This window comes from Melospiza georgiana, chromosome 20 (assembly GCF_028018845.1).
Source record: "Melospiza georgiana isolate bMelGeo1 chromosome 20, bMelGeo1.pri, whole genome shotgun sequence".
In the NCBI taxonomy this organism is placed as follows: domain Eukaryota; kingdom Metazoa; phylum Chordata; class Aves; order Passeriformes; family Passerellidae; genus Melospiza; species Melospiza georgiana.
Window position 1 is genome coordinate 11,858,612 of NC_080449.1, and position 27,800 is coordinate 11,886,411.

Consider the following 27,800-nt stretch of genomic DNA (forward strand, 5'->3'; position numbering starts at 1 on the left):
GATGTCAGAGGGGCTGTAGAAAAGGCGCGGAGCCCCGCGCGGTGCCCGCGCTGCAGACGCGCCGCTCGCAGCTCCGCGGCGGCTCCGCTCCGGCTGCGCTCCCGCCCCGGGCCCCGCGGGCCGCGCCGCTTTAAGGACAGAGGGGGGCCGCCAGTGCCCGTCCCATCTGGTGCCCGTCCAACTATTCCTCCTTCCCCTTGGCTTTTTCTTTTCCCAATGAGCTCCAGCGGGCTGGGGGAGGAGCGGGGGAAGGAGCAAACTTTGCCCCTGAGCTGCCGCCGCTGCCAGCCCTCTGGACTGTGAGTGCGTACGGTGGGCATCCGCCCCAGCCTCCTGCAGCACCAGCCTGCTCTCCGCCTGCTGCAGCCTCCCTCTCCCTTGCTTTCCTCCTCCAAATTTCGCACAGTACGATGTAAGGGGCTTGTCGTAATTTTTTTCCTAATTCTTATTTATTTCTCACCGAAGATGGTTTAATTTTTTTTTATATTTCTACTATTTATTAATCTCTCCCAACCGTAAGCCTGCCCAGCCTTCTGCCAGCTGGGCCAGAGCATAAAGCCTGGGACTGCACCTGGGGCAATGAGCCCCGCACTGAAGAAGCCTCCTAGAGAGATGTGCCGGGGCCGCGCAACAGACTAGATCCAAGCCCCGAAGCTCACACCACCAGTTATCCCCTCTCCCTCATCCCCTTCGCCCGCCTTTTCTGCACCCCGTCCCTTGAAACCTCGGATCAGTGCCTGCGCCGCGCTCCGGAGAGCTCTGCCGGGAAAAACCCGGTGCCCAAGGAGAGACGGGGCGGCCGTGCTAGATGCATGGGGGAGGGCTCCGGTTAATGCAAGTTCTGGGCTCCTGCGGGGACCCCGACAACTGTCAGCAGCAACAGCAACTCGGGCCCTCCTCCTCTGCTTCCTCAGCGATGCTTTTCCACAGCCTTTCCGGCTCGGAGATGCACGGGGTCATCGACGAGATGGATCGGAGAACCAAAAGCGAAGCACCGGCCATCAGCTCGGCTATAGACAGGGGAGAGACGGAAACGGTAGGAGCCGAAGGAATGGGAGAGTCATGCACCCCCCTAAACATGCCAAACCCCTCACAGATACAGCTTTTCCCCTAAAATAACAGACTGGGGGGAAGCGTATGCAAAATATTAAATCAGAAGAAAATTAAGCATAAAGGCACCCTAAAAGATTAAATGAAACCGTGGGGAAAGGCATGAAACTGTTAATTATTAATAATATGCATAGCAATAGTAACACTTGGGTGAAATGAACGGTACTGCTCTTGTGAGAAAACAGATAGACCAGCCTTTTGGTAGCGTCCAAGAACTCCTTCCCTTCCCCCAGCCTGTCCGGCCTTCCAAAGTTTTTAGGAAGAGGCAAAGTGTGGTTTTATACCGGTAACATTTTGGCACAGCAAATTTTTTTTGTCTGCAGAATGGAAACACAAACACCAAAGAATCCAATTCTGTGTAATTTTTCAGGTAGGATGCCTTCATGGAGATAGTCTTTATAGCATTTATTTAAGAAGAAAAAAACAAACACGAGTGTCTTTAAGTTATGGGTTTTTAAAATAATTTTAATATGTGGCTTTGTAAACATGGCAAACAGAACTAGAAGATATGCCTCAGGAAGACGGATGGATGGGAATTTTTATAACTTTGCCACATTTCATCTTGTCTGCTGATGCGTAGACCTTGTATATTAATACATTTAGATAATTAAAAAGATGCATCCATCTAACCAGCATTAAGCTGGCAAAGTGGAAGAAATTTTCGAAGTGTCTAAAGTGATTTAGCAATTTATGCATACTATTTTTTTTTAAGAAATTACAATTCTGAAGTGAGATTATCTCGTACGTTTATGAAATGCTGTCTTGTAAACTGATACAGGCGTATGCAAGGAAGATCCGTTTTCAGGTTTTCAAACTTCATCTGTATGTGTTCTTTCTTGTAATGTTATATGAAATTTGCTTAAAGGTGACAGTGAGACTATTTAATCTTGAAACACCGTCTGGAGAACGACCTTTGTACTAGAAGGGTGGGATGCGATTTCTAATCTAAATGGTTTTGGTTTTCTTTTAAAAAGTTGATATTTCTCCGTACAATTACACAACATCCAATGATCTTTGCTGGACTAAATATTGTGGCGTGCTAGTTTTATATGTATATAATCTGTATGGATACACGTGTGTATGTGACAAATAGTGGGTTGGAATACTAGATCCTTGAATTCCATTTCTAGACCGCAGAATATTTTTGTTACTGGAAGAGCGAAGTAGAAAAAATCGTTATTTAATTTAAAGTGGATTTACAAGAAACTACTTTGGTTATAAAACGATCCCTGCTCGGAGTTCAGTTAATGCCTTAAAGAAACAAGCTACCGGTGGGTTCCTGTGACTAACACCAGTGGAGTGCCAGGGTTTTATTTGTGCGGAGTTCTCCTAGTGGGAATGATGCGGTGCAAACGGGAGCGCTCACAGAGATGGGATTTTGTGATCCCCGCAAGCACAGGATGAAAGCAATGGGTTTGGCATGTGCTGGAAAATCAGCCTCGGTTCATTTCGACTTCCTCCGATTAGCTGTCTTTGCTTTTGCTTTGCGCGAGGATTTAAGGCTCTAGAGGAGGTAAAAGCAAACAAACAACTTCTCCCCCGCCCCGAACCAAAACAAACTGCGTGTTGGGCACAGCTGTAAGGAAATGTTTCGGGTGCTCGTGCACAAGAACAATCTGCCGTGGGCTTTTGTGCAAAGCGGGTAAGAGTAAGTTGGGAGCGAAGTGGAAAGCAGAATATTGCAAGGTCTGCCCCGGACGCTGCTCCGCCCGAGCCTCCTCTCCCGAATGCTGTTTTAAGGTGCCTGCTGAAATAAATAAGCATGCTTACACGGTTCCGATATTTCTTCCTGTTTCTTGTTCGGTAGAAGTTGACAGGATATGTATGAATTTGGGAGTTTTTGAGGGTTTTGACTGGATTGGGATTTGACACTAAACTATTAAATTATATAGGGCTTATATTTAGTTTTATTGCTTCCAAGTTTATTCTAGCATAATCTAATGTGCTCTCTTGGTTTTAACCCGCTCTCATTCCTGCACGTTTCCCACTATTTCGTTTTCCTGATTAAACATTCTGCACCTCGGATTTAGTAACGCTCATCTCCTCCGCAGCTTTATTTACTGATCCCTTTAGCGCTTTGGGTCACAGCAGATCGCGATCCGTGTTGTTTGGAACCAGCTTGCAGAGAGCTGTGTCTGCAGCTCTGTGACTACCGGGGGTTTGATCGTAATTCATTCGGAATTTTATAGCTAGGAAAATACACACACAGACACGCTCCACATACACGCACTCACACAGCATTAACTAGGCAGACACTCTCAATATATCCGTAATTCTAAATTTTAAAATGATCTATCTGTGATTTGCCCTGCTCTATTATTATTGTGCCTGTTTATTGAACGGCGCCTTTTCTTGGTTTGAGACTGGAAAATCCACCAGAAAAAAAAAAGTTCTGGGTCCGGTCTGGACGCCTCCCCTAGAAGCCAGGGTGGTTTTCTGTTTGTCTCGCCCGCCTCCCGCCCCCTCCCGGGAAGGTGGGATGCGGCGGGGCCCTGGGGAGCGGGCCCGGCCCGGGCGGGGTGGCGGGCTCGGAGCCCCCGCTGCTGTGCCAGGGGAGCGGCAGCTCGGGCCCGGCCGGCCAGGGGGAGGGGGGAGCCCAGCCGCGCTCCTGAGTTTCTCCCTCTCGCTAACGGTCTGTAATTGTTTTCCCCCAGCAGACCATGCCTTCCATCAGCAGTGACAGGGCTGCCCTGTGCGCCGGCTGCGGGGGTAAAATCTCCGACCGTTATTACCTCCTGGCTGTGGACAAGCAGTGGCACATGCGCTGCCTGAAGTGCTGTGAATGTAAACTCAACCTGGAGTCCGAGCTCACCTGCTTCAGCAAGGACGGCAGCATCTACTGCAAGGAGGACTATTACAGGTACAGCCTGCCCTGGCCGCCGGCCGGGACGGGGGCACTGCCCGCCGCTGCCCCCCGGAACAGAGCCCGTCCTGACGGCACTGCGGAGGGGACCCGTGGGCACGCGTGGGGCAGGCTGCGAGCTCCCGAAACCTCCCCCTGGGGAGGGAGACTGGTGGGGAGGATGAGTCCCGTGCTGCCGAGAGGGGGGCACGGCCCGGGCACGGCTTCCCCCCAGCCTGCTTTGGCTGCTGGGGCCTTCCCCGGGCGTGCCCTGCTCGGCCTCCTGTGCTGGCTGCGGGGCCGGGGCCCGCCGCCGGTGCCTCCTGCGGCCGGGGGTGCGGGCGCATTCGCGGCCCGGGGGCCGGTGCCTTTCCTGGTGGGGTCTGGTGGGGCGGGAGCTGCGCTGCGAGGTGGGAAACGGGACGGAGACTCCCGCGCTTCCGTCCCGGGATGCGCGCCCGGGTGGGCCCGCAAACGTCCCGGCTTTGTGCCGCTGCCCCGGCCGAGGCGGCCGCCCCGGGGCTCGCGGCCCTTTGCCGCCCTCCGGGCAGAACCGGCCAAGGACGGGGTGGGGGCAATGCACCTCTCACCGTCTCCTCTGGCCTTTCTGTTTTGCAGGAGGTTTTCGGTGCAGAGATGTGCGAGATGTCACCTGGGGATTTCTGCCTCCGAGATGGTCATGAGGGCCAGGGATTTGGTATATCACTTAAATTGCTTCACTTGCACCACTTGCAACAAGATGCTGACCACTGGCGATCACTTTGGCATGAAGGACAATCTGGTGTACTGCCGCCTCCATTTCGAGACTCTCATCCACGGGGAGTACCAGGTGCATTTCAATCACTCGGATGTAGCCGCTGGGAAGGGCCCGGCTTTGGGAGCGGGCTCTGCCAACACTTTGGGACTGCCTTATTACAATGGCGTGGGGACTGTCCAGAAGGGGAGACCCAGGAAAAGAAAAAGCCCGGGGCCTGGAGCAGATCTGGCAGCCTACAATGCAGGTAAGAGACCCTTCCCCCAGAACAGTTCAAATGGTCTGTTTCTGTTCACTTCCAAAGGGGGATTTCCGTTTATTTTAGCTTAAACTGTTAATAATAGTTTAGCTGCAGCATAATTATTGAGATCAAGTGCTGTCAAACTGCAATTACAGAAGCTAATATGTTAGCATTTTTCACTTCAGCTGGAAATAAAATGTTTTGAAGCAAGGTCATCTGGTTAAGGGGGGGGAAGAAGGGGGAGTGCAGCCTGAAATAAAATCTGGAAACCAGAGATTTTAAGTTAGCACTTCAGAGGCCCGTGAATTTTCTTTAGTGGCTACACTCTAAAGCTGCTGACGGGTGAATTGTTCAGCCCTGTCCTGAGCTCTTGCACTCCAAAGCTTTGGAAGGAAAGAGAGAGAGGAGGTGGCCGTTTCCCAGGGGCTGGAGGGGGGCGGTCGGGCTGGCTGTGCCCGGGCAGGGGCCGCGGGCAGCAGGTGTCTGCGGGCAGCACAGAGCCTGCTCGCTCGGGGGCGAGTTCCGCTGGAGTTTTGTTCATGAGAGGTGACTCGGAGAAGAGTCGGGAAACTCGCAGCATCCCCTCTGAACCGAGCGCAGCACAGGAGGGACGGGAGCGAGCCTGGCAGCAGCCGGGGCTCTCTGGATACAGCAGCAAACTTTCCGTCGTGTTTCCTCGTTTAACCTCCCCACCGCCACAGCACTGTAATTTTACAGGCAAAGGAATTCGAGCAACCTTCTGCCCCCATCCCTGCTCCCCTCTGCCCCTCCGTGTGGCTGCCACCAGAACGGCTGCCATCCCGGGGGCTTCCTTCTGTGCTGCTTGCATGCAACGGGGGAAAATGCTTGGACAAAACAAAATTCTTAGCTGTTGGTTTTATTGGAGGACTTGGAGGCGGAGGAGGGCTGCCCCCAGCCCGGCGTTTCCCGAGCCGGGCGCTCGGGCTGTCCCGCCAGACCCTGGCACCGAACTCGTTTCCCTGCATCGTTCTGTGCCTCGGTGCCCTGTGTGCTTCTCCGCCCGTCTCAAACTGTTTCAGACTGGTTTCTCTTCCAACCTGCCTGCTTCGGACGTGTCCCGTAGGGCACAGATTTACCTTTACCACGTTCTTGTTTCCCGGAGAGGGCGTTCGGTAAAGGCCAAGTTGGCTGCGGTTTGTTCCGAGCCGCGTCTCGGCGCGCCCCGACAGCTGCGGGCTGCGCCGGGCGGCCGCTCCGCCCGCGCGGGAGGAGGAGGAGGAACGGGGGAGGAAGGCGCGGGGGACACCGAGAAGTGCAGGGGTGGCGGGGAGCTCGGGCTGCGGGCCGGGGGAGGCAGCTCGGGACCGGGGGGCTGCGGCTGTTTTGCGCCCGAAGGGAGTAACAAAGCGACGAAACGGGGTGGTTTGTGCTGAAAACGGCAGGGAGAAAAGGCGCATCTCTAACCGCCAAACGCACCTCGGGAACGAATTTGCCAGCTATTATTGGTTGAACTAATTGCTGAATAATTTGGAAGTAGTGCAAAAAGCAGTAGTGGTCCCAGTGGTGAAGGTTGATGAAAAGTGGATGTAGTGTTCTCGCGAATAACAGTTCAGCTTTAAAACATGCATAAAATATACATTTTTCCCGTTAAAAAACGTCTCCTTTTCGGAGGGATTAGCTTTTAATTGTCCTTCCGCTGTCTCCCTGTGCAGGGCAGATGTTCAGATTCAAAGGACCTGTAAACCGAATCAGCGGCATCTGTCCTGGATGGGAGCACAGCCCGAGAAAGTCTCACTGCTCCCTGACTTCCTAAATAAACCGCCTTTAACTGCATTTTGAAAAATTCGTTTACAAAAGAATTGCCGTCTGACTTTTAGTGGTTGTTTAGAGCGTGCTACTGAAACTTTAGAGATCTTCTTTGAGTAACCCTTGGCTTCTTCGCTTAAGCTATTTATCTACTTAACTATTTACTAGACCTATAATCGACTAATTTATGCGGTAATAAGTGCCATTGATCTTGAAAATCAGACTGGGTTACTCGTTGATGTAAAATTCCACAAACCAGTAAATTATTGCAAAGCCTTGGATTTTGTACCTTTAAAAGATAAACCATCTAAAAATGTGATCGTTTCTCTTTTTATTTTTAGTGGAACTTGTAATTTCCTTCTCAGAAATGCACTACAAATGCATAATGTTGTCATCTGAGGGGATTTGTTCCTGGTGATTTGTGTAGAATAATTTTGTAAATAAATCTACACCCAGAGGTGGTGGGAAAAGGGGGACCCATAAACTTGGCAGAGTCGAGACTGAAATAATTTTGTAAATTGCAGCAAATACTCATTTGCAACACGAATTAGACTGACTTTTTTCTTTTTTCTTTTCCTACTTAAACGAGACTCCGTTTGCAGGGGGATGATGGGTTTAGATGTGGATAGAGCCTGACAAGTGGAAAATGGCTTAGAAGGATGCTGAAACTTCAAAAAGACTTCTTTTTCTTTCTTTTCTTTTCTCTCTCTTTTTTTTTTCTTTAAGTGTGTTCCTGTGATCATAATTTCCTCCTTCACTTGTTGGAATGGAGTTTGATGGGTTTTTTAGGTCAGTAAATCAATGGCTGAAAGCTTGCTGAACACAGAAGCACCTGTAAAGAATTCTGAATACTCCCTTTGTGAATTAGACCCCAAACCTCCCACAGTCTGCTATGTTTTATTCATTTGTATCTAGTCTTGCTTTAAGACACTAAAATATCCTGGAAAATGACAGATGTATTGCGCAAACTTGGGGCACGACGGGCTGATAAAATACCCATAATCTGTACAAACAGCCAAGATATTAAGAAACACTTCCTTCCTTTGCTAGCAGGAAGATGCCTCGTGCTTCGCTGAGGGGTGACGGAGCATCCATGCGGGGTAGATGTCCAGGCGGATGGGGACGGGGCTGAGGGCGGCTCTTTGCCGGGGATGGGAGGGGAGGCTGCGGAGGCGCCGACCCAGCTCCGGGCAGGGCTCGGGGCAGCGCCGGGGACGCCTGGAGCTGACCCCCTCGAGTGGCTGTGTCAAAAGTGGTTTGGGGTTTTTTTCCCTGACAAGAATGCGAAAAGCCTGGAAAGTTTTGAAGAGCGAATCCCTCTTTCCTCCTGCTTTCCCTTGGGATTAAAGCTTACAAGAACCTTCCCTGTGACTACTGTGACAGAGCGAGCAGACGGGAATCGCGGCTTAAAATCGGATGTCTTGCAGAGATTTCCTAGGGAAAATTAGGGTTTACCCCTTTCCCCCCCTCCCCTTGCTTCTCCCCCTTCTCTGCCTCCTCCCTGGCTGTGGTCACCTTCGGGGTCCCCGGGCGCATGTGGCCCCTCCCCAGGGGGCTGGGGCTGGGGTCGGGGCCGGGGCAGGCGCAGGGGCTGGGCTGGGGTCGGGGCCGGGGCAGGGCGCGGGCATCGCTCCAGCCCCGAGGGGCGAGCGGGGCCCCGGGAGCGGCCCGCGGGAGGCGGCAGGGCCGGGAGCCCTGGGCAGCGCCGGGGTGCCTGGGCAGGGCCGGGGTGCCTGGGCAGGGCCGGGGTCCCTGGGCAGGGCCGGGGTCCCTGGGCAGGGCCGGGGTGCCTGGGCAGGGCCAGGGTCCCTGGGCAGAGCCGGGGTGCCTGGGCAGAGCCGGGGTCCCTAGGCAGGGCTGGGGTCCCTGGGCAGCGCCAGTGTCCCTGGGCAGCACCCGGGGTCCCTGGGCAGGGCCAGGGTCCCTGGGTAGCACCCGGGGTCCCTGGGCAGCGGCCGGGGTCCCTGGGCAGGGCCGGGGTGCCTGGGCAGGGCCGGGGTCCCTGGGCAGGGCTGGGGTCCCTGGGCAGCACCCGGGGTCCCTGGGCAGGGCCGGGGTCCCTGGGCAGCACCCGGGGTCCCTGGGCAGCACCCGGGGTCCCTGGGCAGGCCCGGGAGCGGAGCCCGCCGCAGCCCCTTCTCCCGGCGGGGCGGGCAGCGCGGAGCGCGGCTCGGCCGGGGCCGCCCGGGTTAATCGCGGCGCTCAGGGACTGACCGCGCACTCGCACCGGCCATTCAGCGCCATTCAGCTGGCTTAATTGAGGGGAAAAGCCCTGGCGGCGGTTCCTCCCGCGGGGCCCGGCCCGGCCGCCCCTCCCGGCCCCTTTGTTCTCCCGGCCCGGCCGCGCTCCCCCCGGGGGCCACGGCGGCCGCGGGGCCCGGGCCTGGGGCGGCCCCGGGGGGCACCGGGACGCGCGGCCCCTTTGTCCGAGGCGCCCGGGGAAGGCCGGAGGAAGAGGGCTCTAATCCTGCTCTCCTCCGTCCTGGCCTTGCGATGCTCGGCCTGGGCTCCTTAAGGCTCACTGGCTTTATCTCCTCAGAAACACTTGAAATGTCAAGGTTGAGGCAGCGCTGTTGTGTCTGTTGCTCCATGGCTTGGCAGAGACACGCTCCTTTTAGTGCTGCCAGGCACCTCAGGAGCAGCCGGGGGTACCTTGCCTGCTCCCAGTGCCACAGCTTCACCCATTCTAATGCCTGTGGTGAGAATGTCAGGAATCTGTCCTCTCTATGTATCTTCTCCTTCCTCCAAAGAGAAAAACCATGTCTGTTCCTGTCCCAAGTACCACTCTTAGGGCTCTGTCTCACCTCTGTCCCCTTTGAGGATAAGGGTACCTCAAAGTCCTCTACATGCCCCGAACCGAACAACAGATGCGGCTGCACCCCTGCCTGGTCTAGTTAATCACAAGTTCCCTCTCCAGGCAGCAGGAGGTTAAAACACCCCCTTGACTCCGATTACAGAAGGAAAGGGGTGTATGTTCCCGAGCCACTATTGAGAGATAATGCACACACAACGTGTCTCTTGTTTCATCACTCTTTCAGAATCAGGATTAGTTTTCTTTCTTTTGGCGTAATCTAACATGTCAAGCACAAGCTACTAAGAACAAAATTTCCCCCAAAGGAAATTTCTCTTTCTCATCTTCATGTGCCATAACCGTAGCAACCTAGTAACTGCTAAGCACACACTTTGCCCTGAGTCCCAAGCCATGGGGGGCTCTGGTGATCTGAGGGTGAAGCAATGTTCCCAAGTTCTCCCCCTCTAACAGACTTTGTTACAAAAGCACCAGCACAGCCTGCTCTATGCTCTTGTTGTTGGGTTTAGGGAGGTGTTATGCATTAATCTGCAAAGGGTATTTTGGCTACCAATGTCAAAACAAAATGTTTTCCTCTTAGTCTGTAGAGATGCAGTGATGCTGCCTGTGGACACCACCATCCTGTGGCCAGGATGGGCTGAGGCTGTGTGTGCTGCCCCTGCTGCACCAGCGGACGTGGGGAGGGCAGTGCCTGGGCTATGGGGTCTGGGGAAAGGCCTTAGAAATGTTCTAGGGTCAAAAAAGAGACTTGGCACTGCTTCAGAATTTGTTTTATCAAAAAATAGAAGTGAAACACTCATTAATTTAAGGCTCCTCTATTCAACTGGAATTCTACCAATTGTATTTCTGAAATCCCAGCAGGAGCCTGAGATACTGCAATGGAATGGAAATGTTACATATGGATAGTTCAGCAATTCCTTTGGGAGATACACAGGACACCACAAAAGAACAGGGAAGACAGTGCCTGAAAAACAGAGGGTTGCGTGAGGAGCATGTACAGTGTTAGTTTTACACCCTGATGCCTTTTGCAGAAACTCCTCAGCTCTTAAAATCTCCACTTACACCCTTGGCCCGTTCTGTGTATCTGTGCCTGCAACACCCATGGACATTGCAGATTCTGTGAGAGATGCAGATAATATTAGACTGAATAAAATAGCCTGTTGGGGATGGTGCCAGGCACCACAACCAAATACAAGAGGGGAATTGGCACCAGCTAGGACTATTTATGTCCTACTGGGTGATGCCTGGGAGTAGCCAAACCGCTTGCACAAGACAGCGAGCGGCACACGCCCTCGTGCACTTTCAAAATCTGTGCTGCAACTTCCATCCCAGACAAGGACATTCTGCCACTCTCAAGTGGTGCATGCTTACTGTTATTTTAATACTATTTTTACTTAGTAGATAATGAGGTACAATGCTGAGAAATTCCCAGAGTAAGTTGTTCCTTTTCCTGTCAGGGTTTGATGAAAAGCTGACACCCTCATTCCATTCTAAAGAGGGTTTAGAATCAGTTTTATATCCTTAGATTCTGAATATATCTCATTCTCTATGGGACACATTAAAATCCAGCTCCTTGCAGCCCTAGGCTTTGTTTTGTTGCACATTAACAGGAACCAGACCTCAGTCCTGCAGACAGATATTTTGATGCATTTCCTCCTATGTCTGTCTTGTTGTTTCTTGGAGGGTTCAAAAGCCTCTAAGATGACGCACAAAGGTCTTTTCCATTACTAAGATCTAAAATTCTTTGGGTACATTTTAAAAACAAGCATGATTTGGTTTTACATTTCCATAACAGAATTTTCTGTGAGCATTATTATGTTATTTATCCCCTTGCTCTTTATATCAGGAATTGTGGTGATGAAGGAGGCTGGAGCACATGCCACGACTCCAGATGGGCAACTAGGTCCCAGATCTTAAACCCAACAAGATTTGGCTACATCCCAAACAGCTCCATTACTACTCCATTGTTACTCTCTCCCTCGAAGTATCTTACACCTTTTAAATTCAGGTGCTTGCAGTTTTCCATGCTGCAGAAAAACAAGCAGAAATGCTTCTTATGGCCAAAATTTGGCACAAGATCCAGAGGTCTGGAAAGGATTTATACAAATGTATGCACATGCACGCACACACGCACACAGACACACATTTCTATGTACAGCACCATTTTCTTAGCTACTTTTTAAATTATAGGAGTACAGAAACACAGGAGAGTTTGAGGCTTTGGACACTTTGGGCATATCTGTTAAACAAACGTGCTTTTGGGCTTGGAGCTGAATTTTTGCAGGCCTTGCTCTGTATTGTGCCACAGCTTTTTAGCAAGTTTTGAAAGGCTGAGGATTATAAAGCAGCTACTGTAGCTACTGCAAACCTGCTTAGGGAACCTGCATGCATCTTTACTTAGGAATCTGTGCATTTTATTATCCTTGTGTTTTTTAAATCTGTTTTTAATACATGCCTGTCAGAATGTGTTGTTTGCACTAGGGCTGAGACCCACTGATGGACAATGAATTTAGACAACATAGGTGCATGAGATGTACTCAGTTGTAATTAAACAGCAATAGTGGACATTTGAAAACAATCCTGTTTTCATGTTTAAGAAACTAACCAACAATTCCCATTCAAAAGAATTTTTGGTTGTTTTTCTCACACTGTGTGAAACAGAGATAGCAATTTTTCATTACTTTTAGCATAAAGCTTGTAGGAAATGAAGAGGGACTTGTAGATATTTGGTCAGGAAAAGCTAATTAACAACAGTTTGTCAATGCTAATTTTCAGTTATATTCCTAATTTTATGTTGGATTTAAGCTCGGTTCTTAATGTTATTTTAAGAGGGTTTCTATGGTTTGCTGTATGCACAAATAAATGAAAAACTACTTTTGGTCTACAAGATTATTTTGCTTGGCATTCAGTATTTAATACTTCTTGATAATTTTTACAGTGTTCTTTTCTCACAGACCTTCTTCTTCAGCTCGATTTTTGCACGTGTATCAAACACTGCCATTCCTCGATTTCAAAAGGATATGGCAGAAATGATAATTCAAACTAGTATTTGCAAACACTTTTCCAAAAAATTGAAATATAAACATATAAATAATTAAAAAGATTTTTCATTTGGCATGCCAGTGAATATGTTGTATTAACAGCTTGATTTCTTTAGCTAGTCAGATTATAGTCATAATTTGCTGTCTGGTAGCCACAAACTTTATTTCTTTTATAGTGTTTCATTTAATGGTCTCCCTTGTACTCTACAGGGTTTAGTTTGATGGAGGAAATAATTATGATTTTAACTAGTCTGTTCCATTGAGATTTAACTGGAGTGTATTGTGCAGCTCTCTTTGTGTGTTCCAGTGCAATTGATGGTGAGACCAAGTACAGTAAAACCCTTTACAGAGCTGAGGACAGCTACTGTCCTCCCACAGAAAGTGGAGGAAGAGTTCTGTGGAGGTGGAGAAGAGGGGAAAGGAAAGAGAGCTGACATTTTAAAAGCCACAGAGGGGAAGGGCAGGGTCCTTGCAGGCTGGTTATTGTGAGGGAATGGCTGGAAGGTGCAGAAATATGATCCAGCTGTGCCCAGGTGGGCAAGAGGCCAATGGCCCCTGGGCTGTGCTCACCCAGTGCTGGCACTGCTGGGGCACCCCAAGGGCTGGGGGCAGCTCTGGGCCACTCGTGGCAGGAGTGACACTGAGGGGCTGGGCATGTCCAGGGCAGGGAATGGAGCTGGGAGGGAATGGAGCCCCAGGAGGGGCTGAAGGAGCTGGGAAGGGGCTCAGCCTGGAGCAAAGGAGGCTCAGAGGGCCCTTGTGGCTCTGCACAGCTCCTGCCAGGAGGGGACAGCTGGGGACAGTCGGGCTGTGCTCCCAGGAACAGGGACAGGAGCAGAGGGAACGGCCTCAGGCTGGGCCAGGGGAGGGTCAGGGTGGATATCAGGAAACTTCCCCAAAAGCAGAGGTGAAGCCCCTGTCCTTGGAGGGGTCTCAAAGCCATGTGGATGCGGCACTTGGGGACACGGGTTAGTGGTGGCCTTGGCAGTGCTGTGTTAATGGCAGGACACAATGACCTCAGAGGGCTTTTCCAAACCAAAGTGCCCTACAAAGCCATGAAATGGAGCAAAGGCAGGTAGGATTGTGCCAGTACATGCTGCAGTGTGTCATTTGAATTGCTGCACTTGGGGAAATTGGAACAGTATTGGTTGTGGAGCAAGAGATTTAGAGGCCTTTTCCTCTTGTTGCCTTCAGCTTTGAGCTGCAACGAGAACGATGGTGACCACCTGGACAGAGACCAGCAGTACCCCAGCAATCAGAAAACCAAGCGCATGAGGACGTCCTTCAAACACCACCAGCTGCGGACAATGAAGTCCTACTTTGCTATTAACCACAACCCTGATGCCAAGGACTTGAAACAGCTAGCTCAGAAAACTGGCCTCACCAAAAGAGTTCTTCAGGTAAGAGCTGTCCTGTGCCTTGGAAAGTAATCAAAATATCAGTTTTATATTTAAAAAGCCATGGCTTTTGCTGCTTTTCAAGATATCCTTAATCATTCATACCTTCTCTGAGACTAAGTTAATTCCCAGAAAGTATGAGAAGAGTTATTTCTTTTCAGTTTCTCTCAAGCAGATCACTTGGGTTCTAAATTTAATGAGAATTGTGAAAGTTTGGGGCCCTGTTTGTTTTCCTGGAGTTCTTTAATTCTGGTGCATGTTTTAGCTTCCAGGCTGCTGTACAAAAAAAGTGACTTATTTTAGTTAGTGTGCTCACTGTACATAGAGAGCTTTTAGTTTAGAAATTCAGAAAACATGTCAATGCTTACCTTCGTAAGAAATTAATCAACAGTTTGAATTTGTTTTATCAGGACAAGGAGGAGGGGTTCTTGTTAATAACTGAAGTGGATGTAAATTAAATTTTTCAAAAACTTATAGTTTAGTGACTTAGAATGAAATGAAACTGCACTTTAAAAGTACTTTGTCTTGCTCATGGGAGCACACTCCATTTGAGCTATTGTGGGAAGGAAAAGGAACAGTATTAGTTGATTCAGCTGCATTTTAATTCATAGTTCTGACTCAAGAAGTAAATTTTAATGAGCACTTACCCAAATGCCTGTACCTGGAGATAAACTCGGGCATAGAGGAGCCATGGCGTTCCAGGATTTATTTCTGAAAGTTTTAAATGGGTCTTAATTGTGGAAAAAGGATTTGTGACCTTCCTAGAGACAGGTAGGGCTGCGAGCCCCATCCTGGGAAGCATCGTGGACAGCTCACAAGTCACAGCCAAGTGGAGGGCAGGAGAAAACTGCTGAGGAAAACTGAATTCACTGGAGGGACCCTGGAGCTCTCAGAGCTAACACCTGCCAGAAGAAGGAACAAAGGTTTTGTAGGCTTCCCTGTAAAATGACAAACTGTACGTAATGATTTCTCCTGGCTACGTCCTCACAGCTGGATTGGGTTTGTTTTTCTGAGCCTGATTTGCTGTGCAGGAACAGACTCCTCTGGCAGGTGAACAGCAGCTGTCCTAAAACCACACACATGGCTGAAGTCATTCACTGCATTGGTCTATCCTTAGACTGACCCTTCTCCTATGTTTTACCCTCAGAATTCAGAGACTTTGGTAATACCAATTCCCACCTGAATTACCTGAGAATCGACACATCAGTGTCTAGGAAGTGTCTTATGATTATCTTTCTGTTCTCTCTTGTCACTCCACACCAACTTTGATTTCCATCTCTCTCTTTTCACTGAATGGGTCTTTCCTTGCATATTTTTTCCAAGTTATTGTCTCTGTTTCTTGCCATTCAGAACATATTTCCTTGTCTCCAAAATTGGACTTCATCCCATTACTCCTCTCTTCCTCCTTCAGCTTCTTCCTTGCTTCACTGCTTCTTCATTTCGTCTTACACGTCACAATTTGCAGTTTTAAAGTTCTTCTTTTGTTTGTTGCAGAACTTTACAATTCCACTAAAGTTTTGTTGTCATTTTGGTATTTGGTGTTTAATTTCTTTTACTCTCAGAGTTAAATACTCCTTTATGTCCAGACTCCTTTCGCTGCAGTGGTGGAAGGCAATAGTTGGTGGTGAGGATGGTTTCCTGGGGATGATGCTGTTGGAGGCAGTTCTAGAGAATGGAGTGACACTTTGTCTGGTATCACTTGAGTTTTCCCACCTCTTACAAGCACTCTCTAGTCATGGATGTTTTGTTTGAAAATTAATTTGGGCCATGAGAACACAAATTTGTATTTTTTATGTTTCAGAACCTTTCTGCCCAGTTGGTGTATCTCTACCTGTGAGTGACAATTAAGTTCACATATATGAGTTTTAAGGTTGCTCTTTGTTGGGAAAGCTCATCCTGATGCTGGTTACTGAGACAGTGTCACTTGTCAATTCTTTGGAGCCAGAGAGGCTGGCATCCATCTGTGTCACTGATTGAACACAAAGTGATTCACTGGCACTATTGATGGAATCAAGCACCACTAGCACCAGCCTGTCCCGCACCCAGAGGTGATTGCAGGTGTAGGGGCACACCTGGCAGGAGCCAGAGCTCTGCCACACTCCCCAGCAGGTGTTTGTGAGCTCTGGCACTTTCTGTGTGCTCAGATCTCCATCCAGCTGGTGAGGGATCCTGGCTCTGTGGACACATTTCACAGAATTTATTGTAAGAGGAAATGCAGGGCACAGATCAGGAGAAAGGTGTACCTCCTAAACACACGGAACTGAGCTCCTGGTGATTTAGGGAACAGCAGCAGTGCCCTTGCTGTAGAGACAGCCCCACATGTTGTGTGATGAGGGGACTTTGTAGAGGAGCAGAGAATTTGAGGGTTTTCTAAATGTTCTGTGATACTGGAGTTGGAAGCCCTGGCTGATGTCTTTGCTTTATATACAATTTGTCACCAGCTGCACGTGTCCAGTGATGGGATGGCTGGAAATGTAACCCTCTCTTCTCAGAATGCATTTCCTTCAATGTCTTTGTAATGCACACTCAAAGTAGCCACATTCAAACACAGCAAACTTATTTATGTTTTAACACCTATTTTTGTTTTGTTTCCTTCCAATTTAAGTTTTCAGTTTAATTTATATATCTCTTGCACTACAGCTGGGGGACACACGCCCTTTATTGGAAGCTATCATTAGTAATTAACAGCCCCAGCTAATTGAGCTAACTAACATAACTGGCATAAATGCTGCTCTCTGGGGAACTGACCTTTCTGTGTGTGAGTTCAGCAAAGGAAGGTGAAGGTAGGTAGCCCTGAGGAGGTGTGATGTGTGAGCTGTAGGTATGTACCTCTTCTCTCCCCAGGTGTCAGGAATAAGATTATCCACGGCCCAAGCACTTCAGGAACATAAAGCATCATTTTTCAGTGTGTGTCTTGTACACCATTTATTTTTTCTTGAATCAGTCCCCAGTAAAGTCACTACCAGAATCCTACAGAAATCACTACATGTATTTGGACTCTGCTGGTCCAGTTTCCAGTAGTAAACAAGGCTAAAATATTTCCATCCCATGTGGGGACCTATGCTGCCCTTTAATGAAGGTTGGCTTTGGGCTGCAGGCTCTTCCTGAGCCCTGATTCATTAAACATCTCTTTGAACAGTTGTTAATTACAGCAGAGTCATCACAATGGACGTGCAGTGAGTGAACACAGTCTGCTTTGTGGTGTTACATCCTCCATGTACATCCTCCACTTACTTCTTAGTGAAACTCAGAGAACCTAAATGTCTCCAGGTAGCTGTGTGAATGAGCAAAATTGGTTTAAAAATTTCTTTTTAGCAGAAGCTGTTCACACAGCTAATATGTAACAGATGCAGCAATGGAGGTGTTACAAATCAGAAAATAAAGTTATCTAAAGTGATGATCCCATCAACTTCAGTATCCAAATCCTCTTAGTGAGTTTATTTTCAACAATCCCTTATCAGATTTATTATTTCATTCCAATTTGACTTGGTAGAGACAAAGAATTTGCTCCACAGATCACTGAAGAGGGAGTGCAATGTTTTCCCCTCAGTAAATCTAATTCTGCCTCAGTGCTGAGTGCCCAGCTCCCCGCATGCAGCCCCGCTCACCGGAGTGTGGCAGCAGCAGTGGAGGGTCCTGCAGCTGCTTCTCATTTTCCACTGGCAGTTTTGGTCTGTATCTTCCCCTTTGATTGAAATAGCTCAGCCTTGTACTGATGCAGTTGGACGGAAACCCACTAAACACTTCCCAATGATTTTGTTTATTCCTCAGTCCTGAAGGAATTGTGTAATTGATGTGAGATAAGTCCTTCTGGAAGGATTCTTCCAGTTCTGTGTGTCTGGGTGGTTATTTCTGCCTTGCCCTTCCAGGTGCACGGCCTGAGCTGCCCATGGGAGTGGTGGTGCAGCCTCAGGAGCAGCCCCATAACCCCAGGAACAGCCCCACAGCCCCTGGAACAGCCCCATAACCCCAGGAACAGCCCCACAGCCTCAGGAGCAGCCCCATAACCCCAGGAACAGCCCCACAGCCCCGGGAACAGCCCCATAACCCCAGGAGCAGCCCCACAGCCCTGGGAACAGCCCCATAACCCCAGGAACAGCCCCACAGCCCCGGGAACAGCCCCATAACCCCAGGAACAGCCCCACAGCCCCGGGAACAGCCCCACAGCCCCGGGAACAGCCCCACAGCCTCAGGAGCAGCCCCACAGCCCCGGGAACAGCCCCACAACCCCAGGAACAGCCCCATAACGCCAGGAGCAGCCCCATAACGCCAGGAACAGCCCCATAACCCCAGGAACAGCCCCATAACCCCAGGAACAGCCCCACAGCCCCGGGAACAGCCCCACAGCCCTGGGAACAGCCCCATAACCCCAGGAACAGCCCCACAGCCTCAGGAGCAGCCCCATAACCCCAGGAGCAGCCCCACAGGCAGGGGAACAGCCCCACAGCCCCGGGAACAGCCCCACAGCCCTGGGAACAGCCCCATAACCCCAGGAACAGCCCCATAACCCCAGGAACAGCCCCACAGGCAGGGGAACAGCCCCACAGCCCCTGGAACAGCCCCACAGGCAGGGGAACAGCCCCAGGACAGCCCTGCTCCTCTCCCACCACTCTCTAACACAGAGGCTTTGCTGAGGATGTCAGATTTAAAGCACATGCCAGAATGTCACAATGGTGGAAATAATGTTATCCCTTCTATCACAAGACTAGGTGTTTTCAGAATTCAAAGAATTAGATGTATTTTCAGTAATAATACAAATATTTATTATTATACAATTTCAAAGAGCCTTGTAACCATTAACTGATTAACCTTGCCAATATTCCAGTGGGGAAGGAAGTAAAAGCAGTCATATAATCTCTATTTTCAGGTAATACTTGCAGGATTATATGATATTTCCATGTCTAACATGAATTGCCACTAATAAAGAGACAATGAACCATGTTGTATGTGCAGCTCCTGAAAGCAGTATGGGTGGTCACTGGTAAGGGCAGCTGAGCTCAGGTTTTCATAGGAGTGAAAGATGAAGGGAAATCCATAAACACCAGAATCTTTCTCACTTGATGCACTACATCATACCAGAGAATACCACAGAGTCTCTTGCCCTGGTAAGGTCAAGGAGCAGCTGGACATTTAGGAGAGTGTCATGTTTCCCATATTTGGGACTACTGAATATAAAAAATATGGGTATTTAAATGAACATAAATGTGAAATTATGTAGAAGTAAGTGTATCTACAGCTGGCCAACTGGTTTGTCTGTTCTGTTTTAATTATGCCATGGCTACATGAACACACACAGCGACAGCAGCCAGCTCCAAACTCCATTTCACAGCTCTTATCCTTCATACAGTTGCCAGAAGGTATTTTAAAGAAACCAACCACTAAGTTATTTTGTGGAACAAGTAGAAATTATTTCTGCCTGAAAGGTAAGAAGTCCTACCAAAGCTGCAGTTGCTGTTTTTGCTGTTCCTGAGCAGTTGGTGCTTGAGCCTTTGTGGTTTAAGTGACCAGAACAAAGAGCTTGGCCTCTCCCACAGCCCCTGGCACAAGGGGCTCTGCTTGGAACCTGTCAGGCAAAAACATCACTTTGGGCTTTGCCCCTTTTTGACCACATTGCTGGTCTGTAGCAGGGTCACTGCTATACTGGACTCTGATAAAATCATGGGAATATTTTTACTTGTGCTGGTTTAAAAGAACTTTTGTATATGAAATTGATAAACAGCCTTTAAATGAGGTGTTTTAACAAAGCAATTGGCAATATAAACTGGTCTAAAATACTGAGCTCTCAGAAAGAAGGACCTGTAGGGATGTGATTTATGCATGGCCCTTGAATTTGTGCCTGAGGATTATTTCCTGGTGGCATTCCCTGGAGAGAGCGTGAGAGACAGGGTGTGCACATTAAAGACCTTTGGCTGGGGGAGAAAGCTTTCCAAGGCAGGAAGAGTGCTCAATAGGGGGAATTTGGAGCTGGAGCATCCCTAGATGTGAAGAAAGGAGGAGAGAGGTGAAGCAGCCGAGGCAGGTCCATCAGCTGGGACTGCAGTGGGAGCTCCGCCCGCCTTCCTTCCTTCCTTCCTTCCTTCCTTCCTTCCTTCCTTGGGCAGCAGGAGCCGTGGGAAGGCAGGGTGCCCTGGGCTGTGCCAGCAGCACTTTGCTGGGAGATGGATGTGAGGTACAAGGGGGAAACTCCTGATTTTGTGCTCATCAGGTGCGCGGTGTTGGCCTCACCCAGACCAGTGCTGCTGGGATCGAGGGCTCTCAGAGATTCTGCATGCTGCCAAATTTCTGTGCATCCTTTCACACACCTTGTGCAGTCAGCTCAGCCTGCCAGCCTCCATGCCCAGCCCGCTCCTGGCCTGGGCACACTGTTTGCAGGGATGGAAGGACAGGGAAGAAGGAATATTCTGCAAGCAGAGGCCGTTTCTCATGGCTAGAACTGTTATCTGTTACCAGTAAAAATGTCTTTCCCAATTCCAGTATTGATGAATCTGTGAATATGCTTTTGCATGCTTAAACTCTGCAGGTCTTTAAATGCTGCACTGTTATATCAAACTGTTTCAGGTTTGGTTTCAAAATGCTCGAGCCAAATTCAGACGGAACCTCTTACGTCAAGAAAACACAGGGGTGGATAAGACTTCAGACTCAACCCTCCAAGCAGGGACCCCATCAGGTCCTGCCTCAGAAATATCCAATGCCTCTATGAGTCCATCCAGCACTCCCACGACTTTAACAGACTTGACTAACCCCACTATGCCAACTGTGACGTCCGTCCTGACATCAGTGCCCGGGAGTCTTGAGGTACATGAATCTCGAAGTCCTTCACAGACAACTCTTACAAATCTTTTCTGATGACTCTTTCTTAATAATTTCTTTAAAAAAGAAATTATTCTTAGCTGAAATTCCAAGTGTATTTTAATAGAGGCTTTGAGCAACTGACTAACCACAGTTAGGATCTCTCCTAAAAAACAGAAGGAAATGTAGTGTTCTGGTATTATGGAGTATGGACTGAAGAATAACTTGGAAGATCTATTGCAACACAACATTTGTGTAACTGTACAGTTTTGTGGACTGAGCAAGGGAAACAGCAATTAATTTAAGTTGGCTAAAGCTTCTGTATTTTCAAAGACTGCCATGTGCCTTATATACTGTTTTATCTACATTCTTTGGATTCCATGTCCACTTCTCTCTTTTTCTCTCTGTATATTTATGACCAGGGCAAAAAACGTTAAAGAGTTTGTTACTTTGAATAGTCCTAAGCCTTTCATTGGTTGCTTTGTTGTTTTAGAATTTTAAGGTCGAAGTCTGTTCGAATACCAGAATTTGTAAAATCTAACCAGTAATAAAACCACTTATGGAAACTACTTGGTAATGGCTGCAGTTACATTTAACATTAGTGTCACACTCCAGGTAGGCTGACTGGATCCAAAAGGGTTAGAAAAATGCACTTCAAACACAGTGTCTACCTAGGAAAACCCCTAAATATGATGTACACATTCCTCTGGTTCCCAAAGTATTTGTGGGTGAGAAATCCAGCTTGTACAACGGTCTAGGTACCTTCATTGTAGAGAAATAATGTTAGTTGCAGGTAGAAGTGATCAGATAATGTTACAACTCAAATAGAAGAACTATGGTTCATTTTGCCACGTGAAGGAAACCTGACTTTGGCCAGCATGCAGGAATCTTGCTTTTGTGCAAGGCTTGTCCCATGTGCTGGAGGCCACAGCTGCTCCATCACCAAGGTGCACACTGGGGCAGCTCTGCCCCAGGAAAGAGGCTGAAGTATTTCAGGTTATTTTACAACACTGGTGGGCAAAGTTGAGGCAAAATTATGTTTTATAAAGTCACAGCCTTACATTTTTTGTAATGTTTTGAAGGAATAAATAGCCAAGGAAGAATATATTATTGACACTAAAAGTGGTTATTCCTTTAATGATTATGGACCTTTCAACACAATTGAATTCCTTCTCCCCAAAAATCTCTGCAGAATAGAACTCATATTTTAAGTTTTTTTCCTATTGTTTTTAAAATTGCTTTTCTGTAATAAAAGAAATACCTCAGCAAAGTTTAAATATGTATAAGAAGGAGTCTATGCTATGCTGTTTGCCCAGTAAGTTTAGAGGTTTGGAGTGGTACATAAGATGCAGATGGTTGTTCCTTTTCAAACCTGTTCCAATCAGTTCTTTCAGTCAGATGTTGGGTTGTACTGGCCAGCTCTCTGAAACTAATCCCTCATTCCCATTGGATCAGAATTGCTAAAAGATGATTCTAAATAAACAGCAAGATAGATACCAAGATTTGTGTTCTTTGCCCTTCTCAGGGCATTGAAGATGATTTTGTAGGCTGGACTTTTTCCGAACAGTGTTCTGGTTTTAAAAACGCTACATTTATTCACCTTTCTGAGCTGCAAATTTGCTATTCTTGTGCAAGCCAAATTCCTATCAAGATCAGGGAGAGATTTCAGAGCATGAGGACTATGGGACAGAAAAGCTGACATAATTGGGTCATTTATTAACCTTTTTAACACTTCAGCTTAAAAAACCCCTGAGGTGAGCTATGGGCAAAGCAGGACAGCCCTCAAGGATGGGAACTGGTTGGGATCTGTGAGAGGGATCGGGGTCTGGTCACCAAACCCACGGCTGCCAGCGTCTGTTGAGTTTATGCACAGTGATGAGACACTAAAAAGGTGGTTTGTGTTGAATTTATAAATGTTACAGGTTTATCCAGGACATTTTTCCTCGTGATCCAAGTGTCTGATAAGGATGTTGTGCTGGTTGGTGGACTGTAACAGGTACATATCTGCCTTTCAAAGCTGTTCTGACACGGACATTCTGCTGTTTGTAACATTTTGTTCATTGTCAATTACCTTGGAGATTTTTTTTTACATGGTAAGCTGGATCTTTTCTTGATTTAAAAGGCAATTTTGGTCCACTGTTAAATGGTTCCAGGCCATAATTAAAACCCTGTGTATTAACCTGTGAACAGTTTTACAATACTGAATCCTGAAATCTGAAGTGTTATGGCAAATGTAGCGGAGAACAATTCCAATGGTTCTTTAAAAGTGTACTGCTATTATTTGTGATCTTGTATCTTAACTACCTGAATCCATGTGGATGGAAGTACCTTTCAAATCAATTCTCAATATTGCCTTTTCAAACACCTGACCTTCACGAAGGGGAATACTCTCATGTTAATCTTATCTGAAACCTATACGAGACAATTAGAGAAATTGTCTGGTTTAATCAAATCAGGGATTTTGCATATAAATAAGAGACAATATTCTATGTAGGGTCTTTATGTAGGTGCATTAGGATTCACTCTGGCTCCGATGACCTATGTTGTCCCCATGACTGTTTCAATCCTGTGGTATTGTTTGGTTGTTTAGAGCTTGTTGGTTTTGAATGCTGTACATTTTTTTACTACTGCAATCCTAATGTTTCTTCACATTCTTGTACAGTTCCACATTTGATGTATTAGTCTGAAATTCTGTTAAAAACATGAACAAAAATGGAAATGATATTTCTTTGGAAGTGTATTTTTACTGTATATCTAATTTGAACTAGTTGAACATACTTCTTTACATTTTGCATGATAGGTGTGTAGTTCATTTTTTAAATATGAAAGAGACTTAAAAGTAACTTAGAACAAGAATATAATGAAACTATACAAATATGGAAATACATACAATGATTTGCTACTTTTTGACTCAAGAAGCTTTTTGAAATACATTTTACCTAGTTTATTTAAGATAACGCAGATATTCTGTCTCTGAGTTCATACATAATGCAGAATAAGACAAGATTATGTACTAGAAAAACTTTCAGGTCACCTTGGTACTCACCAACACACTGGATTATTCTTGTCAAACAGAGAATAGACAATATATTTAAAGAATGCTGATATATTTTGATCTACAGCAGAGAGGGATGGGATGGCTGCAAGTGATATTTAATCACAGCTTAAAATTTATTGACTCTATTAATGGCTACATTTCATAGAACTTAGTTTTTTATTCAAATTATCTAAGTTTGGGAAGAGAAGACCAAGGATCATTATAGTAATGAAGAAGGTGAATGTGTGCCCTGGAAGCAAAAGTCAATTTATCAAACAGACTATGGATGCAGAAGGAGCCCTCAAGATATTTTGGTTTTCAAGCTACCTTTTCCTCCAGGCTGTTTAAAACCCCACATAATTAGGCTGCTTTCCTGTAAGTGTTTGCTCTTTTTTGTCTGTTGGAAGGAAGCTTAGGCACCTGTAAGAGCAATCTTCATCTAAAGCAAAAGGAGAAAAAGACACAAATCAAACCAAGAATCAAACCAAGCTCCATACTTAGGTGTGATTACTTGGGTGGAGTTTCTCCTGCTCCCACAGGGATTTACATTTACCCCTTCTGAGTAAAGAGGATTTACACCATCCCTGGTGCAGCTAATCTGTGCCTGGCTGGAATCAGCCTGTACATGGGGTGGCCTGTGCCTCTCTGAGGTCCCTGCAGCTGCTCTTGCACGGGCTGCAGGTGAAACTCCTCTGCACACCCCCAAACAAATTCCTGCCAGCATCAGAGCTGTCCATGGCAGGGACACAGAGCCCAGCCCCAAAATCATTTCCACTGAAGCAGCACATACTGACAGGCCTGACAGATAGAAATTTATATTACTGCCATGTCTGCTGCAATTGGACTCTCCCCCCAACCTTTCAGACTCATTAAACTCGTGCTCCACCATTCCATATGGGAAAACCAGAGCTGAGCTGGACCAGGGCCATGGGAGGCATTTATCAATTCAACAGTTCCTTTTCTCAAGGACTGGGTAAAAAGATACACTGGCCATTTAATGGATTTCTTCTCAGATTAGGACGAAGTTAGCAGCTCTTTCTGGCCTAATAACTGGATTTTTGTAGCCAGTAAATATTTTTTGGGTTTTAATTTGAGCAAAACATAGTACTCAAAATACACAACCTGCTATCAGTAAATTCAGACCTTGCAATATCATTTATTGCACTAATGTGTGACACTGTGCAAATTATTATTTCTGCAGAAAACCACTTCTGTGCAAATTCTTCTTTGCTCTGTAGAAGGCATGGCTCTGCACATGTATTTACGCAGCTTGTTTATATGCCACTGTATCAATTTATTACATTGTAAAATTCAGCACTTAACAGGAAGTTACACTTTTCCAACAACGTCTAGGAAAAAGGAAATAATTAAGCTTTTTGTTAAAGAAAGAAATCTGTTCTTTCCCCTGCATAGTTCAGCCCAGCAGCTATGGGTGGGAAAAAGCAACCAAAACAAGAGGGACACAAATATTTAGAAAGCATGACTTCACTCTGTGGGGACCTGTTTTAATTGATAAATCTCAGTGATGCCTCTCTCCAGTGCACCCACATCCAGGGTGGCTGGTGCTGGAAAGCCACAGAGGATCTGCAGCACTGCAAACACTGAAACCACCACGTGTCCTTCTTGCAGTGCCACCAAACTGCTGAGCTGTTATCTGCCCATGACACAGTCATTACTGTGAATGTCACACTCCTTAGTTACTGCTCAGAACCAGTGAGAAGATCCTCAGGCTTTGGTAATTCAGTGTTCCTAGGAAAGGATGTGGATTTTCCATGGGATGTTGGCCCAGCACTGAGGGGCAGTGAAGAGGAGCTGCAATCCATGGGCTGTGTGTGCTGGCTGCAGCCTGTGGCACACAGCCAGAGGTGAATCCTTCCCTCCACAGAGCTAACCCACATTCTCCCAGTGGTCTCCAGGCACAGATCACACCAGCTCTCCTTGATGGCTGATGGCTCTCCTTTGTGGCCTTCATTTCTCTGTCTGTCTTTTCCAGCTCTGCCCCTATTGTGTGTATGGAATTCAGGAATCCTTGTCAGATTAATCTAAAAGCTGTACAATGGTATTTTCTGTTATTCTTTACTCTTCAGCTCCCTGAGTGCAGACAGTTCCTACTCATGTTTTGTGTCCATACTCTCTTTTTCCATCACTCAATTTTATCTCAGAGATTATAGATTGTGCACATCAACACTCACTGGCACTGACAGGATTCTCCAGAGTCCCTTCTGGCTATTCCAGCACAAAAGAGGAGTCTCAGAAAAGACATTGGCAGCTATTTGCAGAACTCCTTTCTCCTCACAAAACAGCTCCAGCTCCTGGGGATCTGTGGTGGGAGCACAAGGTGTGTTGCAGCCACTTACATGCAGGTACCATCATTATCAGCTTCCTTGGAATAGACCAGAAGCTGGGCTGCTTTTACAAGATCTGCATAAAAATATAATCCATTTTAATTCTAGAATTATACTGGAACTGATGCCAGGCATTAGAGGGAAGAATGTGTTTCTGGCAGGACTCCAGGTATTTCTGTTCTTTCTCTTTCTGCCTGTTGGCTGGAGCAGAGGCCAGGGCAGCCCTCCTGCCTCCTGCTTCCACCACAGACGCTCTGTGGCCAGCACAGGGAGGCTGGCCAGAGGTTACTCACTGTTATTTTGAGAAAGTGCTTTGAAGTCCTTGAGCGAACAGTGCCAAAGTGGAGCAAAAGGCAAAGTGGAAGTCATTACACTTCCCATGGGAGGCCATGAGAAAATGGCACTGCAGCAGATGAGTGTGACCACACGTGTGCACCTCCAGTCCCACCTCTGAGTTCTGACTGCTGCCCACGACAGGAGGGCCTGGGCTGCTTTACTTTGGAGAACAGAAACCAGAAACTGCTGCACCTTCTTTAGGGATTTGCAAGATATGTGAGAAGGCACAAATCAATCCCACACATCAGCCTCGGAGGAATTGGGATTGGACGGTACTGAAGGGGATCTCTGTTTCCCAGGAAGGAGGCACTAGATCCTAAGCATGGTACCTGGAGATGAGAATGCAGGGACCTGTGATGCAGGGCTGAGTTGTACAACTGAAGGAAGGCAAAGACCCAGTTCTGTACAAAAGCCACTGAGCAGGGTTTGGGAAGAGCAGAGGGCCTGGAGGCCAGGATTCAGCATTCCCAGGATAAGGAGAAGTCACTGTGTTGGAGGTGATGCCACCTCTGGCCTCCAGGAAGGCTTTTGGTTTGAGGAACAAGCTCAGACTCCTGCACAGGTCAGGAGGAAGCTGCTCTGGTGTGTGTGACAATACCTGACAGTCCCACCCTGCCCTGGGGGCTCAGAAGGGAGGAGGTGCAGGAGTGTCAGAGGGCTGTGTGCTCTCCTTCACACTGCCAAGTGCTCTGTCACAAATGTGAAGGACACACACCCAGTATTGCACGTGCTGCCTTTGTGTCCCAAACTGCTCTTTGCTGTTGTAAGCCGGCTCTCTTCATTAAATGTATTTACTTAGCAGCAGATCTGTTGGTACATATGAATAATTGACAAGGAAAATGTCACTTACTGCACGGGTGCCGCACGATTCTGGCTGCTGAGCTTCCAACGCTACAAAGCCTGGAACAGGAAGCTCTAAACCCAATTTCACCTTTTACAGAGTTTAATTTTGGATATGTTTCTTATCTTGGTGCGTTACCAAACTGTTGAAAGTGACAAAACCAGATGTCATAAAATGCAGGGAAAATGCAGCTGGACTGAACCTCGAGTATTAACAAAGCCAATTCCCTTGACAGACACTAATCTTATACCTTCAAACCCAGGAAAGATTCAGTTAAACTCACAATCGTTTTATAGTCTCTGTAGAACCATAGCAGCTTAGGGATCCTTTGTTATTCCTCCATAAAGAGGAAAGTTATAGTGAAAGTGCCCTTCTTAAGTTGGGTGTTTTTAAATACTAACGTTTATTGCTCTGCAGTTTCTCTTTATGTGTGCACGGAGAACAAGAACACACCTCACTTCACAGGCCTATTTTTGGAAACAATAAAAGAG

General features: G+C 47.4%; 1 protein-coding gene across 2 annotated transcripts; it reads left to right on the forward strand.

Moving 5' to 3' along the window:
• The first annotated feature begins 232 nt into the window (after positions 1-232).
• On the forward strand, positions 233-23,472 carry LHX2 (LIM homeobox 2). Of its 2 annotated transcripts, none has more exons than XM_058038084.1 (5): positions 233-1,036; positions 3,765-3,970; positions 4,571-4,953; positions 13,759-13,964; positions 20,520-23,472. In XM_058038084.1, exons 1-5 carry the CDS (start codon positions 809-811, stop codon positions 20,805-20,807), a joined length of 1,311 nt encoding a protein of 436 aa, XP_057894067.1. In that variant the 5' UTR covers positions 233-808; the 3' UTR covers positions 20,808-23,472. The 2 variants fall into 2 exon arrangements, with proteins under 2 accessions (XP_057894067.1, XP_057894068.1); XM_058038085.1 differs by having other exon boundaries at positions 3,768-3,970.
• Positions 23,473-27,800: the final 4,328 nt, after the last annotated feature.

Bases quoted from the DNA above. Each gene is read 5' to 3' on its own strand.
- LHX2 (XM_058038084.1), top strand. From the start codon at position 809: ATGCATGGGGGAGGGCTCCGGTTAATGCAAGTTCTGGGCTCCTGCGGG. The intron at 3,971-4,570 runs GTACAGCCTGCC...TCTGTTTTGCAG, and splicing joins TGCAAGGAGGACTATTACAG to GAGGTTTTCGGTGCAGAGAT. The intron at 4,954-13,758 runs GTAAGAGACCCT...TGTTGCCTTCAG, and splicing joins TCTGGCAGCCTACAATGCAG to CTTTGAGCTGCAACGAGAAC.